Source organism: Pelodiscus sinensis, chromosome 1, assembly GCF_052426305.1.
Source record: "Pelodiscus sinensis isolate ZL-2025 chromosome 1, ASM5242630v1, whole genome shotgun sequence".
NCBI lineage: Eukaryota > Metazoa > Chordata > Testudines > Trionychidae > Pelodiscus > Pelodiscus sinensis.
This window is the reverse complement of record NC_143052.1, coordinates 64,996,504-65,024,461: the sequence shown is the minus strand read 5'-3', so window position 1 is coordinate 65,024,461 and position 27,958 is coordinate 64,996,504. Positions and strand designations below refer to the sequence as shown.

The 27,958-nt window shown below is 43.2% G+C and overlaps 1 protein-coding gene across 1 annotated transcript; it reads left to right on the top strand.

Annotated features, from left to right (window-relative positions):
• Positions 1-1,496: 1,496 nt before the first annotated feature.
• IFNG (interferon gamma) lies at positions 1,497-6,349 on the top strand. The gene is given in 4 exon segments (NM_001286902.1): positions 1,497-1,676; positions 3,991-4,059; positions 4,565-4,747; positions 5,978-6,349. Coding segments are annotated over 4 exon segments (507 nt in total). The 5' UTR covers positions 1,497-1,556; the 3' UTR covers positions 6,113-6,349.
• Positions 6,350-27,958: the final 21,609 nt, after the last annotated feature.

Sequence of the window (27,958 nt, the reverse complement as noted above, 5' to 3'; positions counted from 1 at the left end):
TTAACCAGTTTTTAATCCATTTAATATGTGCCAGACTGATTTTGTATGGTGCTAGTATTTTAATGATGTTTGTCATTAAGTCATTTTGTTTGTGGGACAATATGCTTGTGACATGCACCATAATGGTTGAGATGGGAGGCTGCTATAGTCAGGGTGTCTTATAATTTAATGTTTAGATCTCAGTTTGCATGTAAGATCCAGCCATCGTGTCAGCACTCCAGGCCCAGCCAAAGAGTGTGCAGGGGCCAACACAGCATGCTGAGCCACATGGCTGTATGGCTCCCAGCCAGGTGGGTGGGGCAGGAACTGGGCAGCGCGGTGCCCTGAATGTGCGGAGCCCTGAATGTGTGGGGCCCAAGGTGACTGCATTGCTCGCCTTGCCCAAAGGCCGGGCCTGAGGCACTCCTGACACTGCAGCATCACTATTATCCATTCACAGTGGGGGTAGCAGTTCACACTTACTTTGCATACAAACCAGCCCTATTGCTACTCTCCCTCTCTTGTCTTGGGGAAGATGTGGCTGTTTAGGAAGAGAAGAGGGGCAGCGTATTTCATCAAGAGCTGTTGCTCAATACAACAACCTTTCAGGGGAGCTCAGAGGGCCAAGGAGTATGATCCAAGCTTAATTTCACTTGCACTCAACACAGTCTCTACTTGCAAATGTGCTGAAGTACAACCGTGCAGGCCTTGCTGTGCACAAAGAAAGAACTTGCAATACATCCTTCTGACATTGGTATCAGAATTTCATTTTCTATAGTCACTGAGGTGAGACTGGAAAATAAGAAAACGTAGTGAAAACATTTCTGTCTTAAAAAAGAGGACTATTGAATTTGCATAAAATGGAACATTGAGGTGATCATCTAAAATTCTTCAGAGCTCTGAAGAGTACAGTGTTAATCAAAATGGTTATTGTAAGTGAACACCACAAGCGACTTGACTATCAAACTGACTTCTTTATGATTTCTTTGCTTCTGATGGTTTGCAAGAATCTTACGTGTGAGCCACAGCACAAACGTTTCGTAACACTCCACTTCCCCAGCTATTACCAGTATTTCCTTTCCTGCTTGTTCCCAACCACAGACAAATCATTGAAACTTTTCAACACCCCACGTAAATTTTACCTTTACATGGGGTTGATGAGCCATGTGGAAAATTTCCAGGGCCAGGTTGAAAATGCTTTCGAGGGATCCCTCAAAGGTGGCAGGACTGGACACGTAACCTAGCATCATATTCTGTCATGTGGGAGATCTAGTCATTTAAAGGAAACTTTAAATGCTGAAATCCCACAAACCATACCTATTAATAAAACCAATAAGCATCACGTCCTATCTAACACCATCTCATTTTCTAAAACCTGTGAAAAATGCGTAATTCTGATGATGAGATAAAAATATTTAACACCCAGGTATAAATACCACCAGCAAGACAGATGAAGTTCATTAGTTGGCTTTCTTCTAATACTAGACTCGACTGTTAGGAAGTTAGCACATTGCTTTGGGCCTGATACCTATCTTCAGAAATCAATTAAGCATTTCTTATTCAGTGACTCCACAGAAATGACTCCTCAGACTTATTTCTTCATACTCCTATCTATCAGCTCTTATTTTGGATGTGTTTTTGGTCAATCACTTCTTACTCAAATAGAAGACGATATAGAAAAACTCAAAGCTGACTTTGTAAGTACAATCTTCTAATAACCCATTCTTCTTTTTCTCGTACTGCTTATGTTTTAGACATTTGGATTTGAATATTACTGAAAGTTGGTTAGAGTTTGGTTTATGACAATCAAAATGCAACATAGTCCTGTTATAGAATATGTAGAGTTACTTTTGCCTAGTTGGATATAGTTTGATATTAGAAAATGTCTTTGTTTTATTTACCTTTGACACCAAAACAAAGGTCCCTCTAACTGAACTAATTAAAGTAATATACTGTAGTATTTTGAATCTGAGGAAAATTGATATAATTATTTATGCTTTTTGATGGGTACATTTCCCCAGTTCCTTTAGCAATCAATTACATGGAACAATGCATAATGCATTGTAACAATTAAGATGCAACCTCTTGGATCATTATTAATTTGAGCTTGACAAAGTTACATTTGCCAGAGATAGGAGATTAAGCAGTAGTTCATAATGTTAACAAGAATAACTGAAAATGACTGAGGTTATAGGAGATTCTTTGCTTTAGCAAATGCTTTCTTCTTCTTATATTGCTCAAAGGTGGCCCCTAGTGCTTATTCTGTAGTATTTTTGAAACAGTACTATATTAATCCTGCTTTCACATACTGAGATTATGATGTGTGCAAGAACACAGTATCTGCACCATTAGCACTTTTCATAGAGATTTTGTAAATGTGATATTAATTTATGAAATCAACAGGAGTCAAACAGATAACCTGTTGATTTCAGATGGGATTACTAGTGGCAATAAGAACTGTAGGATTGGGTGGTCATTAATTGTTCTTTTCCTTTTAGCATTTCAAATTCATATACTTAAATTAATGAAAAATGCAGAATAGTCTTGTAGCCAGAGCAAAAAACTGGGGTCCAGGATCACTGACTTCCATTTCCAGCTTAGTCACAGATTTTGTGTTTGTCTGTAGAATGAGTATAACAGTTACAGTAATAACCTTAAAGAAATGTGGTGAGGTTTGCTTAATGTTTACCAACTGCTCAAAGATAAAAATGCAATATTGGTTTTATATATAAGAAAATTATTGTGATTATATGTTAGATTCCTATGACAGTATATATAACTATGTAGGGCCAAATCCTGGGATGTGCTGAGCACTCATTGTTTTCTTTGAAATCCAGAGTTCAAGCCCACTTCATGTGCTCAGCACTTCTCAAAATTGACAGGTAGGCCCAGAGCCAACAAAGCACTTCAGCATGCAAATTATCCCATTGAAGGATAAGTAATTACATTATTGAGCAAACAAAAATGATTAACGTTGTATTGTTAGGGTTACATTTTATCAGGACTAGTCAAAATAACTCCATTGCCACTAGAAAAAAAAATTTAAGTCTCTGTATTTTCTATCCCTGCAATTACTGAGATACAGCATCCAGTACACCTGTGTTTTATGAATTGCAGCTCTACAAAATGCTCTTTAGTCCCCAATATCTTTGCATCCCTCAATCTGACAGTAGGATATTGGACTTTCCCCCAGTTTTTACAAGTCTCTGAATACTACAGTTCTGACTCTCTGAAATGACACCTATGAAACTATAGTTTCTCTCTGCTAGAACTGGGCTGTTTGCAATTCACCCAAACAAGGAAGTCCTGTTTGCACTACTTAGGATACATTCAAACCCTGAACCTGGGAATCATGTGAGCAGAGGTGAAATGTTGGCGGGGAGAGGGGGCAGTATATGCTGGGTCATGTGCCTTCCAGGTTTGCTGCTTGGCATGCACTAAGCATGCTCACACTGATGAGCATGCTCACTAACACTACTCAAGCCAGTTGCCCTGAATTTACCTCCTCCCTACTGTCATCCAGCACAGGGTATCTCTGCCCATGAAAATTACACTGAATGGGCCCTTTGCACTGAGCCTTTACTGGCACAAAATTTTCACAAAGGTAAATGAATTCCCATTCATTCACAGAAGACAATGGGGGATTTTTCCTAAGTACTGTGAAAGGAATGAATGAAAGATAAGCTGTTAATATCAGTGTCCACAAAGAGCACATAATATGATTACTGTGAGTAGCTGGTTGCTTATCAGGGGAACTGCAGGTGCAAAAGGTACAGATAATTTGAGTAATGACATTTGTTGTAAAATTAACAGGCCACAATGGTACTCACCAGTTTAGTGACTATAGTTGTATAATTTATTTGAGATGAAAGACTTTTAACAGCTGAAAACCCTTAGAGCAAAAATAATTCTTGTATGTATTTCACTACTACTCTATCCTGCTCAGCAGAAGGTCCAGTTTGTTTTCCATCTTGCTGTCTACTTCTAAGTCATTTCTGTATTCCATTGCAGAATTCAAATCAGTCAGATGTAGCTGATGGCGGATCAATTTTCACGGAAAGGCTGAAGAGTTGGACAGAGGTAAGCCTAAATCCTTAGGACCAGATTTTGAGCAGTGGTGTGGCTGCGTTGCAGTACCTTACTTGTGCAAAGTGGCTCTCAGTCTGAAGTAGCTAGCTAGAGGAAAATCACCTCAGTATCTGAGATCCCATAGGAGCTTAGAATGGACATAGTGACTGCTATGACATCTCATCATCTTCTCTATTGGTGCTGGGGACATGCCTGGGAGAAAAAGGCTGTACCCAGGGAGTTCCTATAAACTATTGATCTCGAGGCTAGTGTAATGGTTTCTTAAGATAGCTGGCACAAGTTACAACAGCTCCCAGGATACTTTAGTTTATGCCAGTTATGTTCAACTCAAGTCTCAGCCAACCCAGAATGAAGGCTGAAAGCCATGTTTGCATTCCCTTGTCTCAAGTTGCATGGAGTCCTCTCTGACCCCAGCGGAGGGTTTTCATTTTGATTTTCTACATTTCACTACTGATGGAAGTTCATTAAACCCTTTTACTTTCTGTATTTCTAACAGATAACTGAAAAAAAAATCATACTCAGCCAGATCATTTCCTTGTACTTGAAAATGTTTTCTGTTGTCCCAACCAACGGCAAACACCACATAGTGAACATAAACAATGCCCTGCATACATTGAACAACAACCTCACTGACAGCTTCAAAAAAGTAAAAGATCTAATGGAGTTATCACAACTTCAGGTAAGGATATTTTTTTTCTTTCATTTTATGAAGGAAAACATCTAGAATTCATTTCCCGTTTGAAGCAACAAAGTCTCAGCTTCTTGACATTCAGGTCAAAATCTAAAGCTCCTTTCCTTTTTTAGGCTTTTGCCTAATGCTGCATCTACACTGGAATGATTTTGCGCAAATACTTTTAACGGAAAAGTTTTTCCATTAAAAGTATTTGCGCAAGAGAGTGTCTATACTGGCATGTGCCTTTGCGCAAAAGATTTGCTTTTGTGCAAAAGCATCCGTGCCAGTGTAGACGCTCTCTTGCGCAAGAAGGCTCTGATGGCCATTTTAGCCATCAGGCTTTCTTGCACAAGAAATTAACTTTGTTGTCTACACTGGCCCTCTTGCGCAAGAATAATTGCGCAAGAGGGCTTAACCCTGAGTGGGAGCGTCAGAGTATTTGCACAAGAACCACTGATTTTGTACATTACAAAGTCAATATTCTTGCGCAAATACTCGCGGCCAGTGTAGACAGACGGCAAGATTTTTGACAATGTAGACACAGCCTAAGTGTTTTCTTTGGGGGAAAAGTCATATCCTAAAAGACAATTTTTTATTTAATATTTTTTTAAATTATGTGTGTGTGTGCTCACAAAATAGCTCAATCAATGCCTGTTAGCATCTGAAACATTTTAATCAAAAACTAATGAATGAAAACAAAGTCAAGAAGAGTAACATACAACCTTAACCTTATGTCAGCTTATTACATATTTAACAGCCCTTGTCTCCTAAACTGGGTTGAGGAATTAGTAATTAGTTTATAGTCAGACCTCAAAAGGGATCAAAAGACAGCCTTCAAAAGTGTCATTCTGAATCAGACTCTATTGTTAACACCAATGTAACTCCTCTGGTTCCCACTGACCTTCACCTGAGTTAATATTTTGCCCTTCAATACCACAGTAAATCAAACCCTGTCATAATATGACATGACGAGCCACACATTAGCTCAGCACTATAGAATGTTGTTGACTTATACCATATTATAAAGTAGACTAGAAATTGGACAACAAAATTCAATGGAAGATTGCTCTTCCTTATCTGAATTGATTGGTGGATTGAGGAGTTATTGCTATTCTTCATCAGTGTATTACGCTGCCCTATCCTGTAATGCCCAGTACAACAGCCTAAACCATAGTGCATGCTAATTAACTTCTAGTACCTTTTGGAATGACTATTTCTTTTTGTCATTTGAAACAGATGAATGATTCGAAAATCCAACGCAAAGCTGTTAATGAACTTTTCCCCACCTTACAAAAACTACTACAGGACCATCCAGCTACTCATAACAAGCGAAAAAGGAGCCAAAGTCAGAAAAGGAAATGTAGATGTTGATGAGTTTAGTTATACTTTTGTTATTCTGTTTTTATATACATCTATTTATTAATATTTAACTATTTTAACATCAGTATTTATAATGAAATCCATTTTGTGGAAACACCAACAAAGTATTTATAATTCCTATTGCTGCATAAGAAATGCTGTTTATTTTTATATGTTAATTAACCGGATAATACAAAGCTGCATGTCATTACCTGATATTCCCTGTGAACTTCATAAAAACATAATGTATAGACTCAATATTGTACTTAACTGACCTTCTGGTATTACGTTGATGGCTAAAATTAATAAGATTATGGATGATCATTTATTTAATTAGGCAGGAAAAAGGGCCCGGAAAAGCATCTCTGTTCAGGAAAGCAATGAAAAATGTGTTAAATGTTAAGTAGATACTTAAGTTTCACTTAAGTCCATGGAATTTAAGTACATTGAAATACATTTGGTATTTTGAAATTTAGTTGTGTTCCAATTCATACCAAAGCCACAGCATTACAAAGTTTTTCATGAAACAGAAAATAAAAATGAGCATATGCTGAAGTGCTTTCTTGAGCTGGAGCCTCAATGACTGAAAGGTGCTAAACTATTTTTTTTTAGCCTGAGATTGTTAGGAGGATAAGGCAACTAAATATTGCCAGCTGTCTAACAGCAAGTGTGACTATGTACCATACATGTATTATGTCTGAATTTTAAAAGGTGCCGTCTATATTTATTATATAAAAAGTGATATATAAATATTTTATCTCCGGTAAATATGCAAACAGTTGTACTACAGTATTATTTAAGACTGATTTTTATTGAAATGAAAAATGTCCCCCATATTATTTTCATATTTAATAACAAAATGTTTGAATAAAAACATAATTTTACATTCATTTATCATGTGTGATGCTTCTTTGTGAGAGGTTTCCAGAATGGGAGGAGCCTCATTTTTTGAGGAATACAGGATCTGTCGAAAAAGGGTTTATTTTTTGACAGATCCTGGTCTAGACGGTTTTTTTTCTGAAAAAGCTCGGTGTTCAAAAAAAGTGGTAGCCATGTTTATGCTAATGAAGTGTGTGATATTTAAATCCCTGCTTCATTAGTAATTTCGACATGCCTAATCTACATCTCTCTGTCAACAGAGAGGTGTAGTCTAGACACAGCCTTAGTGTCGGAGGTTTAGTACAAGGAGATAACTTTGTTGTGCTGAGCAAGTATATTACTACAGGAAAGTCTTAGGGCCTGATTTTCCAGAGCACATAAGAAACCCACTCAGAGCTGGGCACAGAAAGGTCATAGTTTTATAGAGGAATTTGATATTTTGAAATGTACTTTTGTTCCAATTCATGCCAAAGCCACAGCATTTCAAAGTTTTTCATGAAACAGACTAGCAAGCATGGGAAACATATGCACAGAAAATAGCAAGAATTGTAAGGGCCATTGCAAGATAATAAATTCATAGAATCATAGAATAATAGGACTGGAAGGGACCTGAGAGGTCATCGAGTCCAGCCCCCCGCCCTCAAGGCAGGACCAAGCTCCATCTACACCATCCCTGATGTCTATCTAACCTGTTCTTAAATATCTCCAGAGAGGGAGATCCACCACCTCCCTTGGCAATTTATTCCAATATTTGACCACCCTGACAGTTAGGAATTTTTTCCTAATGTCCAATCTAAACCTCCCCTGCTGCACTTTAAGCCCATTAGTCCTGTCCTCAGAAACCAAGAGGAACAAATTTTCTCCTTCCTTCTTGTGACACCCTTTTAGATAACCGCTATCATGTCCCCCCTTAATCTTCTTTTTTCCAAACTAAACAAGCCCAGTTCATGAAGCCTGGCTGAACTTCACCTTTCTCATTATTTTTGTAGTGTAACAAACCTATAACTGGATAGTGATTGGCCCCAGACAAGATGGAAAGGATAGGGTGGAACACGCAAAGGTCGCCAGCTCTCCAGTGCTTTCACCAAGCAAGAGCCTATGACAGTCATAGTCCTTGTGTTTGAGAAGCCTAGAGTCTGATTTCCATTGTGTCCTTGAGGGGACCTACATTGTTTCAAAGGGAGAAGGGAGGAAGTTTAGTCGTAACCTGGGTCACTGGCAGGGTACAGGCCTTGCTCACAAGAAGCAGCAAGTTTCACCATCAAGAGAGATGATGTAGTCTATATAATCTTCCCCTCTCCCCACAGCAGTGAGCTCCAGGAGGGACTATGCTTTCCTGGGCACATATGCTCATACAGCTCTCCTTTCTTCCTTGCCAGTCACTCCTCAATTCAAATGCCTCTACTACCTCTCCTGTTTCCACTATACCAAGCTCAAGATTCTGGTCCTCACCTTCAAGACCCCATCATAGCTGTTGCTTTCCCTACCTATCTGCTTTGGTCTTTCTTTCTATCTCCTCTTTTCTCCTTCCCTTCACCAGAGACGCCATCCTAGCCTGCCTGTCCACTTTTCTCACAGCTGTTTGCATGCTTAGTTCCACTCCGTTCCTTATCAGGCCTGTACGCAGGAATTTCTGTGGATATGTTTTTTTGTAAATGTGGACCTCAGGGGTATGAATGCACCCCCATAGTCCACCAAATAAGTGGGGAAATCAGCCCCAGCCTTCCCCCCGATGGCCAGAGCATGGGGAGGGAGGCTCGGGCAGCATGCTGTCCCTGCCTTCCCCTGGCTAGACAAAGCATGCTTACATGAGGGACCATAAGGGGTGCTTTTGCATCCTTCACACCCACTCTGCATACAGGCCTGCCTATGCATTAAATGACTTACCTGAGCTAGTTCACAAAGCCACTACCCTTCAGATTCCTGCATAAGGTCCACTTCTACCATGATGCCTGTCAGAAATCAGCCAGCTTTCTTCCTCCACCCACACACATACACTTTAAAATGGTTTAGATTTTTTAAGACGTACATTTCCCTAGCCTATATTGCTCTAGGAACTCGTTGTTGTTGTCTTCATCCTCTTCATGGAAATTTCCCTCCTGCCATTGTGATATCTACTTGTGGTCCTCGGTTCTAAAGTGACTAATGATATTGGGCACCTCCAATATTTGTTGGATGCCCTAAACTGAGAAACCTTAACCAGGATTGAGCTCCAGGGCAGTCCTCCGTCTGGCTCCCTCTGTAGTTCCCAGCTCTGAGGCAGTCTCAACCCTGAACCCTGGAAAGCTGATGCTGATGAGGAATTGTGTTCCTTGGGCTTTTATGTTCTTCGTTCTCATCAGCTTGCCAGGCAGACTGGTGTGAAGCTAACTAAGCAGATTTAGAAACATTCTTGGGTTCTGTTGGACTTTCACTGAAATTGAACTGGCAATGTGAAACAAAAACAAAAACAAAAAAAAGACAAGAGGAAGTTTCTCAAACAGTGTTACTTCCACTGACTGCAACTGGAGTCATGCACATGCAACAGCTCTGAAATTCATGCCCTTTGGTTTATAGTCACAACAAAGTGACTCAGTAAATCTGGAGACTTGAACTAGTTTTGGAGGAAACAGCTGATCTTGATTGTACTCATCACAGACACGTGCATTACAAGTGATTTTATTTAAAATAGTTCTCCCTTCCAGTTCTATGATTCTATGATTCTATTTATTACTTAATGAAACATCTGCTCCAGGGTATACATGTCTAGCTAAAGCAGCTTACTCCCTTGTACCTTAAAATACAAAACAAAGCAAACTCACAGGAGCTTATATCATTAAAAAGATCCTGGAACTTAAATGTGGAACATTACTCCTGATGCATTAATACACCATTATTAGAATTTCCCATTTTTTCACACCTAGGCACAGGCCTTTTGTACTTTGCTATATAAACACTTAGAATTGAACTGCCCTGAAGAGTTTATGTTCTAATTTCAGACAAGACAGAACTTAAAAAATGTTGGAAAATGACCAGTGACTTTGATGCACCACTCAAGACACCTTGAAGGGGCCTGATTAAAAGAGTGTAAGCGCTTGACCCTGCTTAAGGTGTCTCAGTTTAGGGCAGTTTCAGTTTGGGGAAGTTTCAAAAGACCAGACGAAAATGAATGGTGTGGCAATTTTGAAAATGTGTAAAAATGGGATAACCTGGTAATTAAAGGTGTCTCAGCCTGACATTGCTCTGAGGTAAGATAAGGCAGAGTGGCCGATATGAGAGTCCATTAATGTAGAATTAAAAGAGGGTAACATAATTAATACAAATCAACATGGGTTTATGGAAAATAGATCCTGTCAGTCTAACTTGATACCTTTTTCTGATGAGATTAAAAGTTTGGTTGAATAAGGTAATAGTGATGTAATATATTTAGGCTTCTGTAAGGCTTTTGACTTGGTACTACATGATATTTTGATTAAAAAACTAAAATGATATAAAAATTAGCATGGTACACATTAAATAGAATAAAAGTGGCTAACTATAGGTCTTAAAATGTAATTGCAAATGGGGAGTCATCAGGAAGCAGGTCTGTCTTCAGTGGGATCACTTTTTGCCCCAGTTTTTATTAAGAACATGAAAGAAAACATAACATTATGATAGATAAAGTTTGAAAATGAAACAAAAATGGGGGGAGTAATAAATAATGAAGCGGACAAGTCACTGATTTAGAGCAATCTGGATCACTTGGTAAAATGGGCACAAGCAAACAATATTTATTTAAATATGGTTAATTACAAATGTAAACATCTAGAAATTAAAAAAACACACATAGGCCCTACTTAAAGGGTGAAGGAAGCATCAAGTTTGAAAAAAGTTTTGGGGGACCATGGTGGCTAATCAGCTGAACATGAGCTACCAGTGTGACGATGTGTCCAAAAGAGCTAATGTGATCCTGAGACGCGGAAACAGGGGACTCTTGAGTCAGAGCAGAGAGGTATTACCTCGATATTTGAAACTGGTGCACCTGTCTGGAAGGTTGATAATTTGGAACGGGGTCAGAGAGAAGCTAAAAGAAGGAATAAAGGATTGGAAAAGATGATTAGAGGGATAGATTCTCTGGGTATGTCTACACTGCAATTAAACACCTAGGCTATGCCAACACTCGCGGCTTCTTGCGTAAGTATGGCCGTTCTTGCGCAAGAATCTGCAGAGCGTCCACACTGCCTCCCCGCTCTTGCACAAGGAAATTTACAGTACGGCGTGGTAAAAGAGGGCTCCTTGCGCAAGAGCTATATTCTTTTCTAACAGGTGTAAGCCCTCTTGCGCAGGAGCTCTTGCGCAAGCGGGCAGTGTGGACGCTTGGCAAGGATTTCTTGCGCAAGAAAGCCCTATGGCTAAAATGGCCACCAGAGCTTTCTTGTGCAAGAGAGCGTCCACACTGCCATGAGCGCTCTTGTGCAAAAGCACAGCTCGCACATGGCGGTGTGGACGTTTTCTTGCGCAAGACTTCTTGCACAAGAACCCTTGCTCAAGGTGTTCTTGCCCAAGAAGCCGCGAGTGTAGACATAGACCCACTGTTTGCCCATGTCAGCTGGCTCACACTCATGGGCTATGGGCCCGGGGCTATACAATTGAAATGCAGATGTTTGGCCTGGGGCAGTAGCATTAGCTGCTGGAGTGCAGAGGAAGGCCTGTAGTTTGTAGAGGCAGGTGCCATAGAAGTGAAAGTGCCTATTAGAAGCAGCTGCTGGTGTGATCTCGGATTAGACTTGAATCATGCGGCTACTCCTGCTTGCAGGTAGAAACAACTTGTTGTCATCCCTTCTTCAGTTCCAGCCATCTCCTTTCTCCTCTTCATAGAGGTATTGATTTCCATTCATACCGGATTCTCCTGGGAAGGAGCTCATAGTGTGAGTACTACAGCCGTATCAATATAAGAAACCCTGAGAAGGAAGGAAGTACTGTGTGATTTCTTTGTGTGTGGCAATTTTTATTTATCCTTTCCATAGTTTCTTTCCCATCATGTGCAGTATTTCCACTATACTATTATACAGCTGATTGTTGTCAGGACTTAAAAGGGGGGGAGGGGTTTGCAAAGATCCCAGAGCTGGCAAAAGAATGAAAAATAGAGCTGGTTCATTGAGGGGGACTCGGTAAGCATCGTCTTATCAAAGCTGCTCTGAGGTTATGACACACCCTTCCCCTTTCCTAGTTACTTTAAACCTAGATGTTAATATACTAGAATGATTTTTGTACTCTTTTCAGATGAAGACTAACACTGATAATTAATTGTATTCTGATTTATCATCATTTTAAAAAACTGAGGGTAAGCTCAAAGATACTGCTTTATTACAGATGCGCGTGCGCGCACACACACACACACACACACACACACACACACACACACACACACACACACACACACACACACACTATGCACCAAGTCCTAAGGTCCTTTCTCAGGAAAAACTCCCATTGACTTTAAAGAGTTCTGAATGAGGATCAGTCTTATTGTTTTCCATTCCAAGTGAAAGGTGCATTTATTCAACCTGGCCTTTTGCAACAGATACAGAGTGACGGTGTTCCCTCTAAGATTTTCCATCCATGAATGGAGTGAGTTTTGGCGTGTGCACCAATATTGAGATCATATGTGCTAGTTTGGATGTGTGCCACCGTGGCACCCAACATGCTTGGCCGCCACAGCAGATTAAATAGGATATTACAGTGTGGGGCTCTTTCACTGGTAAAAGACCTTGCAAATCCACCAAGTGAGTAGGTTACTCCTGAGCCCACAGAAGACTTAAGGCGTTGCCTATATTGAGAAAGTTAGAAATGGGTGCCCCTAGATAGAATGTGTGAATGACAGAGATTTTGTGTGGGAACAATAACACACACATTTTAAAAATGTAGTTTGTAATCAGTAGTGGCAATGGAGAAATCAATTTTATTTGTAGGTAGCTGTGGAGAAATCTCTCCTGAGAAAATTCTATTTATTCTTGGGAGATACAGGTTGAATCTTTCTAGTCCAGGTCCCCTTGGGACCTGATTGGTGCAGAATCAGAGAATCTGCCAAATCATGGGAGGTCAATATTGTCTAGCAGCACTACCAATACTTCCATTGCTTACTAGGCTCCTAGAAGACATTTAGAGGGTAAATTAAAGCTAAATAACAGCACAGAACACTGAGAGCCAGGACCGGTGGCTATAAACCTGGAAACTTTATGGGACCGTGAGAAACTTGGCCACATCTATGATAAGTGGACATCTGGCTAAGTAAAATCATGTTGAATCACACATGCTGCCGGACCAAAGAATGCTGGATTAGAGAGGTTCAACCTGTACTCTATTCTTTTCAAAATGGTTCCTAAAGGCACACTCCTACAACAGGCTGATTATCTTCTGAAAGGTCCCTCCACTCACGATGACTTTGAGGATACTCAAAACCTGTCCGGAATTGTTCATCACATCACAGATTTGGGGCCTATGTTTATAAAATCAGATGTAGCAGGAATTTGTAATTCATCATTTTAGTAAAGAAATAGGTGCTCCAAAGACATTGGCCACGGAAGCATTAACTTCATCTGAAGTAGGGAAATTTCTTCCCAGTCACTAATTCTATGTTCCACTTCAGCTCAAACACTGGATGTTACTTACACTGACAAACCCTATAAAATGCAGCACAGGGCATATATTCTGTCCATTAGCTCATTTGTTTGGTCATGTTACATAGAGGCTGTCATGTCCTTGGATTTTCTGTGTTTGTTTAATTTATATTCTTATCAGAATGTCCATTTAGTTTTTCTGTTTGGACACTACAGGACACATTTTAAAGATAAAATGTTTTCACATTAATTTTAAGGGAATGTGAACATATGAAAGGAAGAGATATAGACCCCGGGGGAGAGGGGCTGCTGCACCTTCTCTCCCCAGCAGCTAGTCTTGAATCAGGTCTCGGCTGCTGCCTCCCTTACCACATCCAGGGACCTGCTTGCTGGCCCAGGGCTCTGCTCCTGGCCCTGTGCTTGCCCCCGGCTTTTAGGGAGGAGGCAGACAAGAGTAAAGATGGCTTTCAGTGCCCCTACTATTAGAAGTGTTTCCATGCCACTGGGAAGAGACTTCCTTCCTACTTGCGTCACACTTACACAGATATATTAACTTAAGGAAAGGTAATGCTGTTAATTTCGGTGGTGCAATGACAGTATTAATACAAGTATATGTTTAAAATGTAGCTACTGTAACCAGTTTATTGTCATTCCCATACGAATAAAGGTTACTTAATTCTGAAGCTCTATTTCTTCACAACAATGAAAACACTAAAAAGAAAGTATGCACTAAACACAATGCACACCCCTCTAGCAATACTGGGTGAGCATTCATACTCAACCTAACACTCTCCTAACACTAGTTCCCTACTATACCATTAACACTCAACAGCAACAGCACATTAATTACCTTCCTTCAAACATCCACTTTCGATACAACAATATTATGATATCAAAGAACTTAAAATGTACACTCTTATGGTATCTAGAGAAGGGAGGAAATTAAGATTGTACAAAGAGAATTTCTTTAATGTTTTGGATGTCTTAACTCTAGTGTCTTTTTTTAAAATTTCAAAGGACTGTTTTTTTACAGTGTTATTTAGTGATTCTTCTGTAAGGATTTTTATTCCTAACAGAACCACTCCTTTTCTATCTTAAGCAGAAATCCTACCTTTTGAAAAAAAGTATTTAACATCTGTATCTCAGCTTTGAAAAACTCGGCTACAACAAAAGTTCAGAAAACAGAAATTTCAAGGTTTACACACCATCTGCAGTGTCTTAGTGATTCTTGTATACATAGCATTAGCTAAATATCAGTGCTACCTAAACAAAGCAATTTTCTAAAACTATTTTAAATTAAAGCCTACCGTTTAATAGCAGACAATGGCATCAAAAAGGAAACAGATAATCTGAGACTCAACAGTGCATGAGGGATAATGTAAATCCTCAGTGGGCAAAGGACTTCTTGTTAACATTTGAATAAAATACCCTTTTGCATATGAAAAACTATCCAATGACAAATACTTTACTGGGCCCTGTTGACAGGATCCATTTCATACATAAAATGCACAGTCATTCTTCCTACCTCACTGCCGATTAGGCTGCAGGGGGAATCTTGTGTTCGGTTCTGGGCACCACCTTTTTAAAAAATACAGACAAATTAGAGGTTGTGTTTTTGTTTTAAGAACAAGAAATATGATGGAGGGTTCAGAAAAGGAGACCTGTGAGGAAAAGTGATGAGAAAAGAGCAATGCTCCACCTTGATAACCACTACTAAGAAGAGCCATGTCTGCTTCCCAAATGTTTTCTTTACAGGAGCCTCCATTTAACAGCTTAGAACCTTTTTATTCCCTTAATTGTTCTCATAATGCTTGTGGCGAAACAATTCAAATCATTGGGTCAAATTAACGAAATTTGTTGCAGGGAGTAGGAGGTGAGAAGCCGTCTAAGTTCATAGTACCAAGAGAAGATTCACCTCAGTGCAGGACCAACTGACAAGCTCATGGTGTGTTTCTTCTCTTCCTCTGTGCTGAAAGGTTCATTATTATTTGCAAATCTCTCTAAAACCAGTTTGATCTGTCTTCAGCATTACAACCAAAATAAACTCAGCAGAAAGGAGATGTGGTTGGTAGTGGGCCATGTTTGTGGTTAAAAATATAGGAAAACCCAAACCTTATTTGAGAGGGGATAAATCAGAGCTTTTGTGATGTTAACATCATGGTCCCCACTTAGTTCTACCATCATCTTAACAAAAACAGAGTTCCTTGTTTCTCCCACATCGCCTCAGAAACTGCTCTTGCAGAACAAGGGTTACAGTGATTGCCATTAAATACTCAACACATAGGAACAGTTACCCATGTGGTATTGCCAACTGTGACTTTAACGGGCCCAGCTTCCCTTCAAACACAGTTCCCATTTCACCCCACACAGTTTGATCTGAGAGCCATCTATGCAGAATAAGAAATATCCTATCCTAGGAACTGTCGTCTGACTTTTAAATGGCAACTCCTGTATATTTTGTTTTCAGTTAAGTGTTAGGTTTCTGATTATTTGGGAAAATGAAAAAAATTGATGTTATAAAATGTTTATAGGTTAACTGAAACTCAGATTCCCCACTGGGGAGACCCAGCATGACTGCCCAAGCTGTTCTGACTCAGAGTTCTGAAAATGATAGTGGGATGCTCTAGGACTGAAATATGACCATGAATATTGTCAGGTCCGATGATGACGGGGTGGGGAAAAGAGAGCAGCTGCCCTGGGGCCCAGTGATTTGAAAGGCCCTAGGGCTCCTGGCCACAGGAGCAATGGCAGTTGGCACCTCGAATTGTTGCTCTGAGGACGTGCTGGGAGAAGGGGGGCGCTATGTGGAGCACTCAGATAGTACTAAGGGCTGGCTGCTCTACCCCTTCCACCCAAGACCCCAACTCTTACAGGAGCATGGAGCCACCCCCCACCTTGCACAGAGGTCTGATAAGTCTGTTGGCCCCCCTGTTGTTAATATTGCCATTGTTTTAGACAGTTGCCACTAATCTTTATATTGTGTAAAGTGTCAATGCCAACGTTTCGGTGTTCTAAATAAGAATATCCTGTTTACATCCATGTATCATCACTGTATATGAAGTTGGGAATATGAACTAGATATCTGCATTTCAAATGTGTTTGTTCCTTGGGTAACACAAAACAGGTAAAATATACATTAAAAACAGACAGCTATGTGTGGATGACATGCTCATTAAAGACACTTAACTCTCACAATGGGTCACAGACTTACCCTTCCCTGCAAATCTACTTGTAGACACCTTAACATGGATATGGCCAATGGCCTCCACTGTGAATTAACAAGCCATATAAGGACATGTGATATTCTCATGTGATCTTGGACTCCAAATTATGCCAGTAACTTTCTACAAACAGGGGCTATGGCTTTGTTTGGTACAGTAAATTCCATGCACATGACAGAGGGTACAAAAGATCCTTGCATCATATCCATCTTGCATGCTCTGATACTCTGGAGTGTGGATTTACAATTAAAAGGAGCATATTGAACTATGTACTGTAGACCTTCCAATCTTTTGGAAGTTATCAGAGACTTTACAAGCCAGAAATCTATAACATCACTGCTACAAACCTGATATAAGCACATTGCCATTATTGCATGTATATGATCTATTAAACATTTTAACTCTCTTCTTCTTTCCTCTTATAAATAAACCTTTAGATTTTAGTTACAAAAGGTAAAACATGACAGCAGCATGCTTATTGGGTAAGATCCGATTTCAATATTTGTCCTAGCTATAGGATCAGAAGAACCTTTTCAATAACCACTGGGTTATTGGTTTTCAATAACCACTTATCATCATAAAAGCAATATTTCTCCAAGTGAGTTGTGGGCCCACTTTTAGAAATCTATTACTAGGCCACTCCGGGATTAACCATGGAAGGTTCTACTGGAGGATGTGAGCATGCACCCCCAAGTTTGTACCTGGAGCTGAGCATTAATGATGGTTCAAATGAATGCAACTACTGTACTATGCTCTTGAGAATGTGTTGCTGGGTAGTGGACTTAAAGCACAGAAAAACAAAAATATAAAACAATTGATATTATTAAAAAGAAAAACAAAAGCAGTGGAATCTTGATATGAACAATTGAGGATGGGGGAAGCATGTTTCGCAGAACACAAGATTAGGGAGGTAAATGGAGCAACAGGCTGGAAACAGAATGTTTGTATTGGGTAAGATAAGGGGGAACAACCAGGGAACTGTTTACAGTGGACAAGATAATAATGGGAACGATAAAGATGGAATGTAAGATGAGGTAAAGAAGGAAGTACAGTAAAGAGTAAGTTGCGCCTGGACACAGCAATTGCCCCATAAAGTGATCAAGCCAGTCCCAAAGTACGCAATGCCATGTGCAGTAAATGCAATACAATGTGCAAATGTATATAAAGAAGAGATTTGCTGTCTAACTTTGGATGTATAGGACGCTTTATACACATCCCTGATGCTTGAGTCTGATCAACTCAGTATATTTAGCTTTATCTTACTATATATTTTAGAAATGTGCATCTGTCTGTCAGTCCGTCCATCTGTAAGACCATTTGTTCAAGAACTCCTCCTAAATGGTAAGAGCCAGGACAACCGAATTTGGTGTGCAGCTTCCTCTTCTCATAACTTGGTCAGGGTTTGGTTGTGCCAGGATAATGGGATGTGCATGAAATGTGATTGGTTCACATCAAACGGAAAGGGAGGGATGTGAGAGCAGGGACAATAATACTCATGCATGACCACAAGGGAGCAGCATGCTCAGGGGACTGTTATACTAATAAATTAACACAGGGGGGCAGCAAGCACCCTAGTGAGCAGCCACGCTGGCAGCATGGCCCCCGCCACCCTGGCCTGCCGTGAGGAGCACTACCACCATGGGCCGGCCCCGGACAGGAGCTGGCAGGTGGCCTGTGCAACCCTGCTGCTCCCGAGCTGGCCCCAGGGAGAAGTCGATGGGTGGCCTCTTCAACCCCTGATGTTCTTGGCCTGGCCCCAGGGAGCACTGGCAGGCAAGCTGCATGACCCCTGCTCTCCTGGGCCAGCTGTAGGGAGAAGCTATCAGCCACCCCTACTGCCTGCCCAGAGCCCCACACCTTCTCTCCGGAGTCTTCCCTCCTCCCAACCCCCTGCCCTACCCCTGAGCTCTCACCCCCTGTCCTGAACCCCTCTTCAGTCTCCAACCCTGCCCTGACTCCTGCATCCCAACACACGCAATGCCAGCCCCCTACCCTGAAGGACTGGAGCAACACCAAGTAAGTCTTCTAGGGTATGTCTACACTACAGCGCTAATTCGAACTAACTTAGTTCGAATTAGTTAATTCGAACTAAGCTAATACGAACTAACGGATCCAGACTAAAAAACTAGTTCGAATTAGCGTTTTGCTAATTTGAACTAGCATGTCCACATTAAGTGGACCCTGAACCGGGGTTAAGGATGGCCGGAAGCAGTGCCGGCAGGGCATCAGAGGAGGACTTAGAGCGTGGAGCTGCTGCCTCAGGCTAGCCGAGGGCTGTGCTTAAAGGGACCCGACCCCCACCCCGGACAGACAGTTCTCAGGGGTGCCCCGCTTGCAAACCAGTCCTGGCTTGGAGTGCCCTGAGTGCCCACACTGGGCACATCACAGCACTCGGCCATCAGACCGGCTGCACTTGCCACAGGCTGCCATCTGGGGAGAGGGGGCAATTGGGGGGCTGCAGGAGAGCTTCCACCCCCAGAAGCCCGCAGAGCCAGCCCAGTCCTCCCCATCAGGGGCTCGTACCCCATTCCTCCCTCACCTCCTTCCACTTACCCTTCCCTAGCCCCCCTTCCTGATGTACAAAATAAAGAAAATGTTTGGTCAAAAATAGAATCTCTCTTTATTGAACAAAACTCGGGGAGACTGGGAAAAGGAGGTGGGAGAGGGGAAGAGAGAGGCTGGGAGAGGGGAGGGCAACTAAAATGTTCAGGGGTTTGGAACAGGTCCCATATGAAGAGAGGCTAAAGAGACTGGGACTTTTCAGCTTAGAAAAGAGGAGACTGAGGGGGGGGGGTGTATGATAGAGGTTTATAAAAGCATGAGTGGTGTGGAGAGGGTGCATCAAGAAAAGTTCTTCATTAGTTCCCATAATAGAAGGACTAGAGGACACCAAAGGAAAGGAATGGGTAGCAGGCTTCAAACTAGTAACAGAAAGTTGTTCTTCACAAAGCAAAGAGTCAACCTGTGGAACTCCTTGCTGCAGGAGGCTGTGAAGGCTAGAACTAGAACAGAGTTTAAAGAGAAGTGAGATAAAGTGATGGAGGTTGGGTCCATGGAGTGGTATTAGCCAGGGGGTAGGAGTGGTGTCCCTGCCCAAAGTTTGTGGAAGGCTGGAGAGGGATGGCACGAGACAAATGGCTTGGTCACTGTCTTCGGTCCATCCCCTCCAGGGTCCCTAGGGTTGGCCGCTGTTGGCAGACAGGCTACTGAGCTAGATGGACCTTTGGTCTGACCCAGTACAGCCATTGTAAGCTCAGGGCTCAGGGTCGGGGGTCTCAGTGGACCACCTTGATTTTCATGCACACTTGCTCCTGGGTGGCCAGGCTGGAAGCTCTCCTGCCCTAGACGGCCGCTTTCCTGTGCCTAGTGCGGAGATCGTGGACGAGGTCCACGATGTCCGCACTAGACCAGGCGGGTGCCCGCCTCTTGCGGTCCCGGGTAAGCTCCCAGGAGCTGCCAGCCTGGTCCCGGGAAGAGGGGGAGGGCTGGGGGGCATCGGGTGGCTGGCTCGAGCCGTGCCAGGTGCAGGGTCTGCTAGCTGGGTGCTGGCAGGCTTGCACCTGGCACGGGCACCGTAGCCAGCCCGTGCCCCTTTAAGGGGTCCGGGACCGGGAGGGGGGCATACGAGTTTCCCTGGTGTTGGTCAGAGTGGCCACCAGGGAAAGCTGGGGAGGGCTAGCCTCCCACTAGTTCGAATTAAGGGGCTACACACTCCTTAATTCGAACTAGTAAGTTCGAACTAGGCTTAGTCCTCGTAGAATGAGGTCTACCTAGTTCGAACTAAGCGCTCCGCTAGTTCGAATTAAGTTCGAACAAGCGGAGCGCTAGTGTAGCGCCTATCAAAGTTAATTCAAACTAACATCCATTAGTTTGAATTAACTTTGTAGTGTAGACATAACCCTAGTGCCTAATGAAGGAACCTGAGTGATAAGACTGGAATCACACTGAATTCTTTGGGAACCAAGTGGAAGAAGTCTCAGGGGAACCCTGACAAATTGAAACGTATTTAAGGCCTTTCATCTTGACGGATTACAAAGTGCTCTCCTGGATGCATGCACATTGAAGTTACTCACCAGTCACAGGAATGCAATCACCTCTGAGGGGAACACAGTAATAGCACATGGTACATTCTAGAAAGGGAAATAAAGTGAGACTCCCCTAGTTTAAAAGGACAGACAATAGCCACTCAAATTTGTATTTAGGAAGGACACCCATATTGCTACTACCTCTCAGCTTTTGCCAAAAGGGCCACTGAATCTCCCAAATATTGTAATGGGTCAGAGCTTTGGTTTGTTGTGTCAGAAAGGGTTCATTTCCAGGAGCTCAGTGTCTCCTAGACCCACAATGGGGTACTGGCTCATTAGTATGAGCACCATTCAGATGGCAACTGCTGTCCAGTGGATCATAGAATCATAGAACACTAGAACAGGAAGGGACCTCGAGAGGTCATCAAGTCCAATCCCTGCCCTGATGGCTAGACCAAGCACCATCTAGATTACCCTGATAGATGTCTATTTAACTGCTCTTAAATATCTCCAGTGATGGAGATTCCACAACTTTCTTAGGCAATTTATTCCAGTGTTTAACCACCCTGACAGTTAGGAAGTTTTTCCTAGTGTCCAACCTAAACCTCCCTTGCTCAGAGGTCAAGGAGAACAATTTTTCTCTCTCCTCCTTGTAACACCCTTTTAGATACTTGAAAACTGCTATCATGTCCTCTTACCATATCCACCCCCCCCAATCTTCTCTTTTCTAAACTAAACAAAAACAATTCTTTTAGTCTCTCGTCATAGGTTCTATTGACATAGAGTACTTGCTACATATTGTCTTAAATCAGACTACAAACCTTTCAAAGCATAGGCTCCCTATGTTTTTGCAACCTAATATAATGAGGCTCCAGTCTTGACTGGAATCTTGTAGGTTTTTCTGTAATACAAATAATTATCATGCTGCTGCTGCTTTTCTGCCTTTGTCCATTCTGGTTTCTGTGGTACACACACCCACGTAAGAAATAATGAGTTACATGCCAACTAGGAATAGGTGACATTGCTATCAGTACTTTGTTCCTGTGGCTAATATGCCTTTTTAAAGGAAATGTAGTGATGTGTGAGTGTTTCTTTTTCATTGTTTGTTTTCCTTTGGTCACCATTTGCTCCTCTCCTTGTGCTGGGACTTTCAGCACCTCTGTTTTAACACTTTCTTCCCCTGGAATACATTCAGACACATATAGCAAAGGTAGTGGCCCCATAGTTCTGTATATATTTTATTCTAAATATTCTAAACTATTGACAGCAACACATCCTTTTCCCTCCACCTCCAAGGAGCACTGTTTGGGTATGTCTACACTACAGCGTTATTTCAAAATATCTTATTTTGAAATACTTATTTCGAAATAGTTTATTTCGAAATAATGCGTCTACACACAAAATGCATTTCAAAATAGCATTTTGCTATTTTGAAATAGCGTGTCCACACTGAGTGGACACTGAATCGCATATAAGGCGGGCCAGAACCATGTCCGGCAGGGCATCAGGTCAGGAGTTACTTTGTGTGGCTGCTACCTGAGGCTATCTGAGGCCTGTGCTTAAAGGGACCCCCCCCCCCTTGACAGCCAGTTCTCAGCTTTTCCTGATTGCTTGCCTACCTCGCTGAGGGACAGCAAAGCATTTTGTCTCTGTGTGCTCTGGTTGCCCTCACTCGGGACACCACAGCACTCTGCAACATGGAGCCGGAGCTGCCCCTGAGGAGCGCTAAGAGCCTCCCTCATTTAGTGTGGAGCTCATGGACGTTGGGGGCACCCCCCCAAACCTGAATAAGGTCCATGATCTCCACCCTGGACTCCACCCTGGACCAGGAAGGCGCCCGCCTTCTCCGGGCCCTGGCAGACTGCTGGCAGACTGCTCCTGGGGAGCGGTGGAGGGCTGGATGGCAGTGGCTTGCTGGCTCATGTTTTGGGGCCACTGGATCTGGGTGGCTCTGGGCTGGCAGGCTTGGAACTGGCACAGGCACTGTGGCCAGAGTCTACTCCTTTCAGGATTCCGGGGATGGGGGAGTGGAGGGAAGGAGAGGGCAGTGTTCTTGATTGAGGCTGGAGTAGCCACCAGGGCTCCCTGGGCAGGCTGGAGGCCCCCTATTTTTAAATAAGTGTCTACACGGCACTTATTTCCAATTAGCTATTTTGAATTTGGCATTATTCCTCATGGAATGAGGTTTATCAAATTCGAAATAAGTGCTTTGCTATTTCAAATTTATTATAAAATACCGGTTTGGCTGTGTAGACACTAGGAAAGTTATTTCAAAATAAGGGCTGTTATTTCAAAATAACTTTGCTGTGTAGACATCCCCTTTTGTGGCTGAGCAGACGAGGAGGCTAAATTCACCCTTCTTGGTAAATCCACTGCATCTTCATACACACTGTGGCAGAACGTTTGATCCCATCACTCCTTTACATAAAATATTTCTTGATCATTGCATCATTCAAACAATCATACATAATACTAAAAATATACAAATAAGTGGATTTTTCCTATCCTCTTATACAAAACCGTGAAGAAGGAAATTTTCACATTCATGAATTTAGGTCCAGATCTGTCATGCTCCATTTTTCAGTGCAATACAACCACTAGCTATTTGGCAATATTTTGTATTGTCTCATCTCAGTTCCTTTAATTGCACCTAAAACATTTGAACCGGGTGTATTTTTTTTTCTTTTTTCTCTTCAGAGACACAGTATAAAATGGCTGAACTAATTTGGCTCACAGTCAGACTGAAATCAAAGATGAGAAATTTCATTCTTAACAGAATTTGTTTTAGAAAATTTGAGAAATTGAAGGAATAAGACTATAATTAAATATGAATCTAACCCTTGCTTCCAGCATGCACTACATGTGGCTACTATAATAATTGAAAAACTATGGAGCTCATGAAATGGAGGAACTGCTATGACCGGTTAGAGTAAGCCATGGTTCAGGCAGCCACCATCTTCTCACATAGCTTGAACAAACAACTATAGCATTACATAGCTGCTATTTTGGGACCTCTTCTAAGCAGAGATGGTCAAATCAACTTGAGAAATTATAAAATGGACTAATAAGTATTAGGGGAAAAGAGTAATCCCTTCCAACTTGTAATCAAAGATAAGAAGAAATGCTAGAGCACAAATGCAGGGTAATACTGTAGCGCCTAAACGATCTTAAAATTATGTGTTCTTAATTTAGCTCTACTTACAGAAAAGCATGCACAATTAGTCACAGATCTGTCAAGCAAGATGCATGGCTGACTCATATGAGTAAACTGACTAGCAGGCAACTGATAAGAATAGGGGGCTTAGAGTGGTCAGTGGTTAATTTTCCAGGATATTAGAGAATGCCAATGAATGAGAGTGGCTATTGTTAAAGTCATAGATGACTGTTATTAAAAATGATAGGCGGTGTTTCCATATGTGACTGAATAATGATCTACAAGAAAAAAATATCACCATTCATATTTCATTTAGATCTCTACATAAATTTAGGATTATATTTAATTTGTTTTAAAATGACAATCGCATACTATTATTTAAATTGTCCTAAAAAATTCTACAGTAGTTAGAAAGCTGCCGGGACGCCATTTCAGCCTTTGGTAGGGGGAGAGAACCTGTGTATGCTGCAATGGGGGGACAGTCTAAGGACAGTGGCTTCAGTAGTGTTACAGAGCATGCCCAGTAAGGATATGTCTACACTACAGAGTTTTGTGGGGAAAACAGCCATTTTTTTCCATCAAAACTTGAGGAATATCCACACTGCAATCGCACTCTTTTGATAGTAAATCGAAAGAACAGAGGGCTTTTTCCAACGTTGGTAATCCTCATTCTATGAGGAAGAAGCCATTTTGCAAAAGAGCTCTTGTGCAAAAAGGTGAATGTGGACAGGGAGGAGGGTTTTTTTTCAGAAGAGGCCTCCAGGAAATAGCACAGTTGCCCTGGTGGCCACTCCATATAAAGTAATCACAACTCTATAGTTCCTGTGTCCTGGCCCTTCTTAAAGCTGCAGGCACCCTGGACAAGCCTTGTGGCAGGAAGCTGGCCAGAAAGTAGCACTTCACCGCATGGCTTTCCCTGCCACAGGCCTGCTGTGATTGCTGAGCCTCAAGCCCCCCCGCAATCTCCCTGGCCCTTGCTGGGAGCAGCCCCAGAGGTCCAGGACCCACCCAGGGGGACCAAGAGGCATGCCCTGTCCTGGTCTGGCCTGGAGATCCAGTCCCTTCTCGAACTGTGGGGTGAGGAGGAGACATTATAAGATTCCCAGGCCAAACACTGCAATGTGGACATTTATGGCTAGATGGCCGAGTCCCTGGTGGAGCACGGATACTTACCCCAGACCTTGGAACAGCTCCGGAGTACGGTACAAGAGCTCCATCAGGGATATGTCCAGGCCAGAGAGCAAAGCTCATGGTAAGGGGCAGGACCCCACACCTGCCCCTATTACCAGGAGCTGCACCAAATCCTGTGGGGTGGGGAAATGTACTCCCCACCCATCCTCATCGACTCTGGCCTCAAGACCCCCATCATTGCCTGGCTAGAGGTCTCCATGGAGGAAGATATGGTCAAACTCGGAGCTCCTTACAGCCCGGCTGTGTCTAGACTGGCAAGTTTTTCCGGAAAATCAGCTGCTTTTCCGGAAAAACTTGCCAGCTGTCTACACTGGCCGCTTGAATTTCCGGAAAAGTACTGATGATCTCATGTAAGATTGTCAGTGCTTTTGCGGAAATACTATGCTGCTCCTGTTTGGGCAAAAGTCTTTTTCTGAAAGACTTTTGCGCAAAAGGGCCAGTACAGTACTGTTTTCTGCAAAAACGCCCCAATCGTGAAAATGGGGATCGGGGCTTTTTTGCGGAAAACCGCGTCTAGATTGGCCACAGACGCCTTTCTGCAAAAAGTGCTTTTGCGGAAAAGCATCCTGCCAATCTAGGCGCCCTTTTCCGAAAATGCTTTTAATGGAAAACTTTTCTGTTAAAAGCATTTCCGGAAAATCATGCCAGTGTAGACGTAGCCCCCTTGACTGGAGGCCTTTCCCAAAGAGGGCACAAACTAGTCCCACAGAGCACTTCAGCTGCCAATCTGGCTAGCCAGAAGCCTCACGAGCAAAACCCCTCTCACATCTCAGGTCTCTCCATGCCCCAAACAGCCCCAGGCTTAACACAGGTGAGGGGTTATAGAACCCAATCTCACCTACCTCGAACGGGTTCTCCAGTCCCAAGAAACAGCCACAGTTCCCAGGTCAATTTACACTCTGGATCTTACACACAAGATCATGCCAAGCCAATCCTTTAGCATCTAAAATCTAAAAGCTTATTACTAAAAGAAAGAAACGCATGAGAGTAAGGTTGTGAAAGGATAATACATTACATGCATTGAATCACCCAGTTCTCAATGCAGGCTCATAGCAGAGATGTTCTAACTGCTGGCTTAAAAGTCCTTAGTGTACATCCTATGTCAGGATGGGTCCACAGTTCTTTCCAGCTCGTGATTCCCTGCAAGGCTGCATCTGGGGATCAGGAGCAAAACTGAAGGCCAAGATGGAGTCTGCCACATGGCATTTTATATCTATCCCTGGTCTCTTCCAAGCTGGGGAGGGTCACATGGTCAGTGGCCAGGTTGTCATTGGCATTTAGAGATCCATTGTCCCTGGAGCCTTGCTCACTAGCATATCCATTGGCTGAGCATTCCTCGCCCATTGCTCAACCACAGACAGAGAAGTTTCCAGCATCCATAGAGTACATGTTTATAACTCCACCTATAGCCATTATACAATTACATGAATAGCATATACAGAAGCAGCAGAAGGTAAGCTTTTGTTTGACACCTCACATGTCCCCCTTTGTATACACTTTTGGGGCAAACAGCCCCCCATGGGTGCAGCAGTGATCTTGGTTGCTCCTCTTAAAATCCAGTAATATGACAGGCACTGTGGCCCTCTCCCTGGAGCCAGTGAAAGTGAGCCTGGACATCTCCCAGGCCTCCTCAGACACCTTGGAGGGATCTCCAGGTGAGTGGTCTCACTTTCACACATACAGGGCGGGGGAGGTGGGTGCACGGGGAGCGAGTCTCACGTGGGCTGCTTGGGCTGGATATCGTGTTGTGGTCTGTCTATGTGCAACCATGTGTTGCCTTACTGTGCGGCACATGGCTGTCCTGCCACAGGGGTGGGGACCACCCCCGCTGGAAACAGGCTAGCCACAAGGGCACAGGCATGATCCCACACAGACTGAGGAGCCGCTCCCACAGACAGACCAGAGAGATGCAGCTGTGTGTGCAGACCCTGGGGAGGCCCAGGCTGCTCCTGGCTCCTCTGCCACCCATGAGGGGATCCCACTGTGGCCAGACAGTTTCCTTGGCTGCTTGTCCTTGGGCCCAGGGGGCAGGGTGGGAAGTGGACAGCACAGTTCTCTGGGCACGTTGGGGTCCCTGTGAGACAGGGCCTGCTGTGCAGGCCACACATGACCTTGCACCCAAGACATCCCCCTCCTCTGGGCCGAGGCCTGTTGGTCACTGCTCACAGAGGAGGGCATGGCCGCAGGGACAGTGTCTGCAGGGATGACTGACCACCTCTCCCTCTTGTGTGTTCTCCACAGCTGGACCAGCCAGGACTGAGAGTCAAGCCACACCACCACAGCCACCCTCCAGAGCCCAGGGGACCAGCATATTAATGTCCTTTGTGACATCCACCAGACCCTGGCACACAAGGTCTGAGCAGACTTGGAGTGGCAGAAGAGCGCCTGGGACCAGTTGATGCAGCGGTGTGACAACATGTGTGCCGTCATGTCCTGCATGATGGCACACCTGTCTGATGCTGCTGCTCCTGGCTTCCACCCTCCTGCCCCCCATGCTATGCCCATTCCCCTTCCACCTGTCCCCCTCCTATGCCTCTGCTCCCTCCCCATGCCATGCCTCTGCTCCCTCCCCTAGCAATGCCCATGCCCCTCCTCAAGTGATTCCAATGCTCCCTACCCCTACCCCTTGCCAAGCCTGACCCTGCTCTAGCCCTCCTGCCTGCCCACTCCTCTGTGCTCCCCGGACCCACCCAACTCCAACTCCGACAAGGTCCTCGCACCCGAGGTGGCACATCGAACCACTCCCTCTCCTTCTCCCTCCCAATTCTGAGCTTCCTCCCAGTACTGAGCCCTCCTCCCCTCCCTTTTAT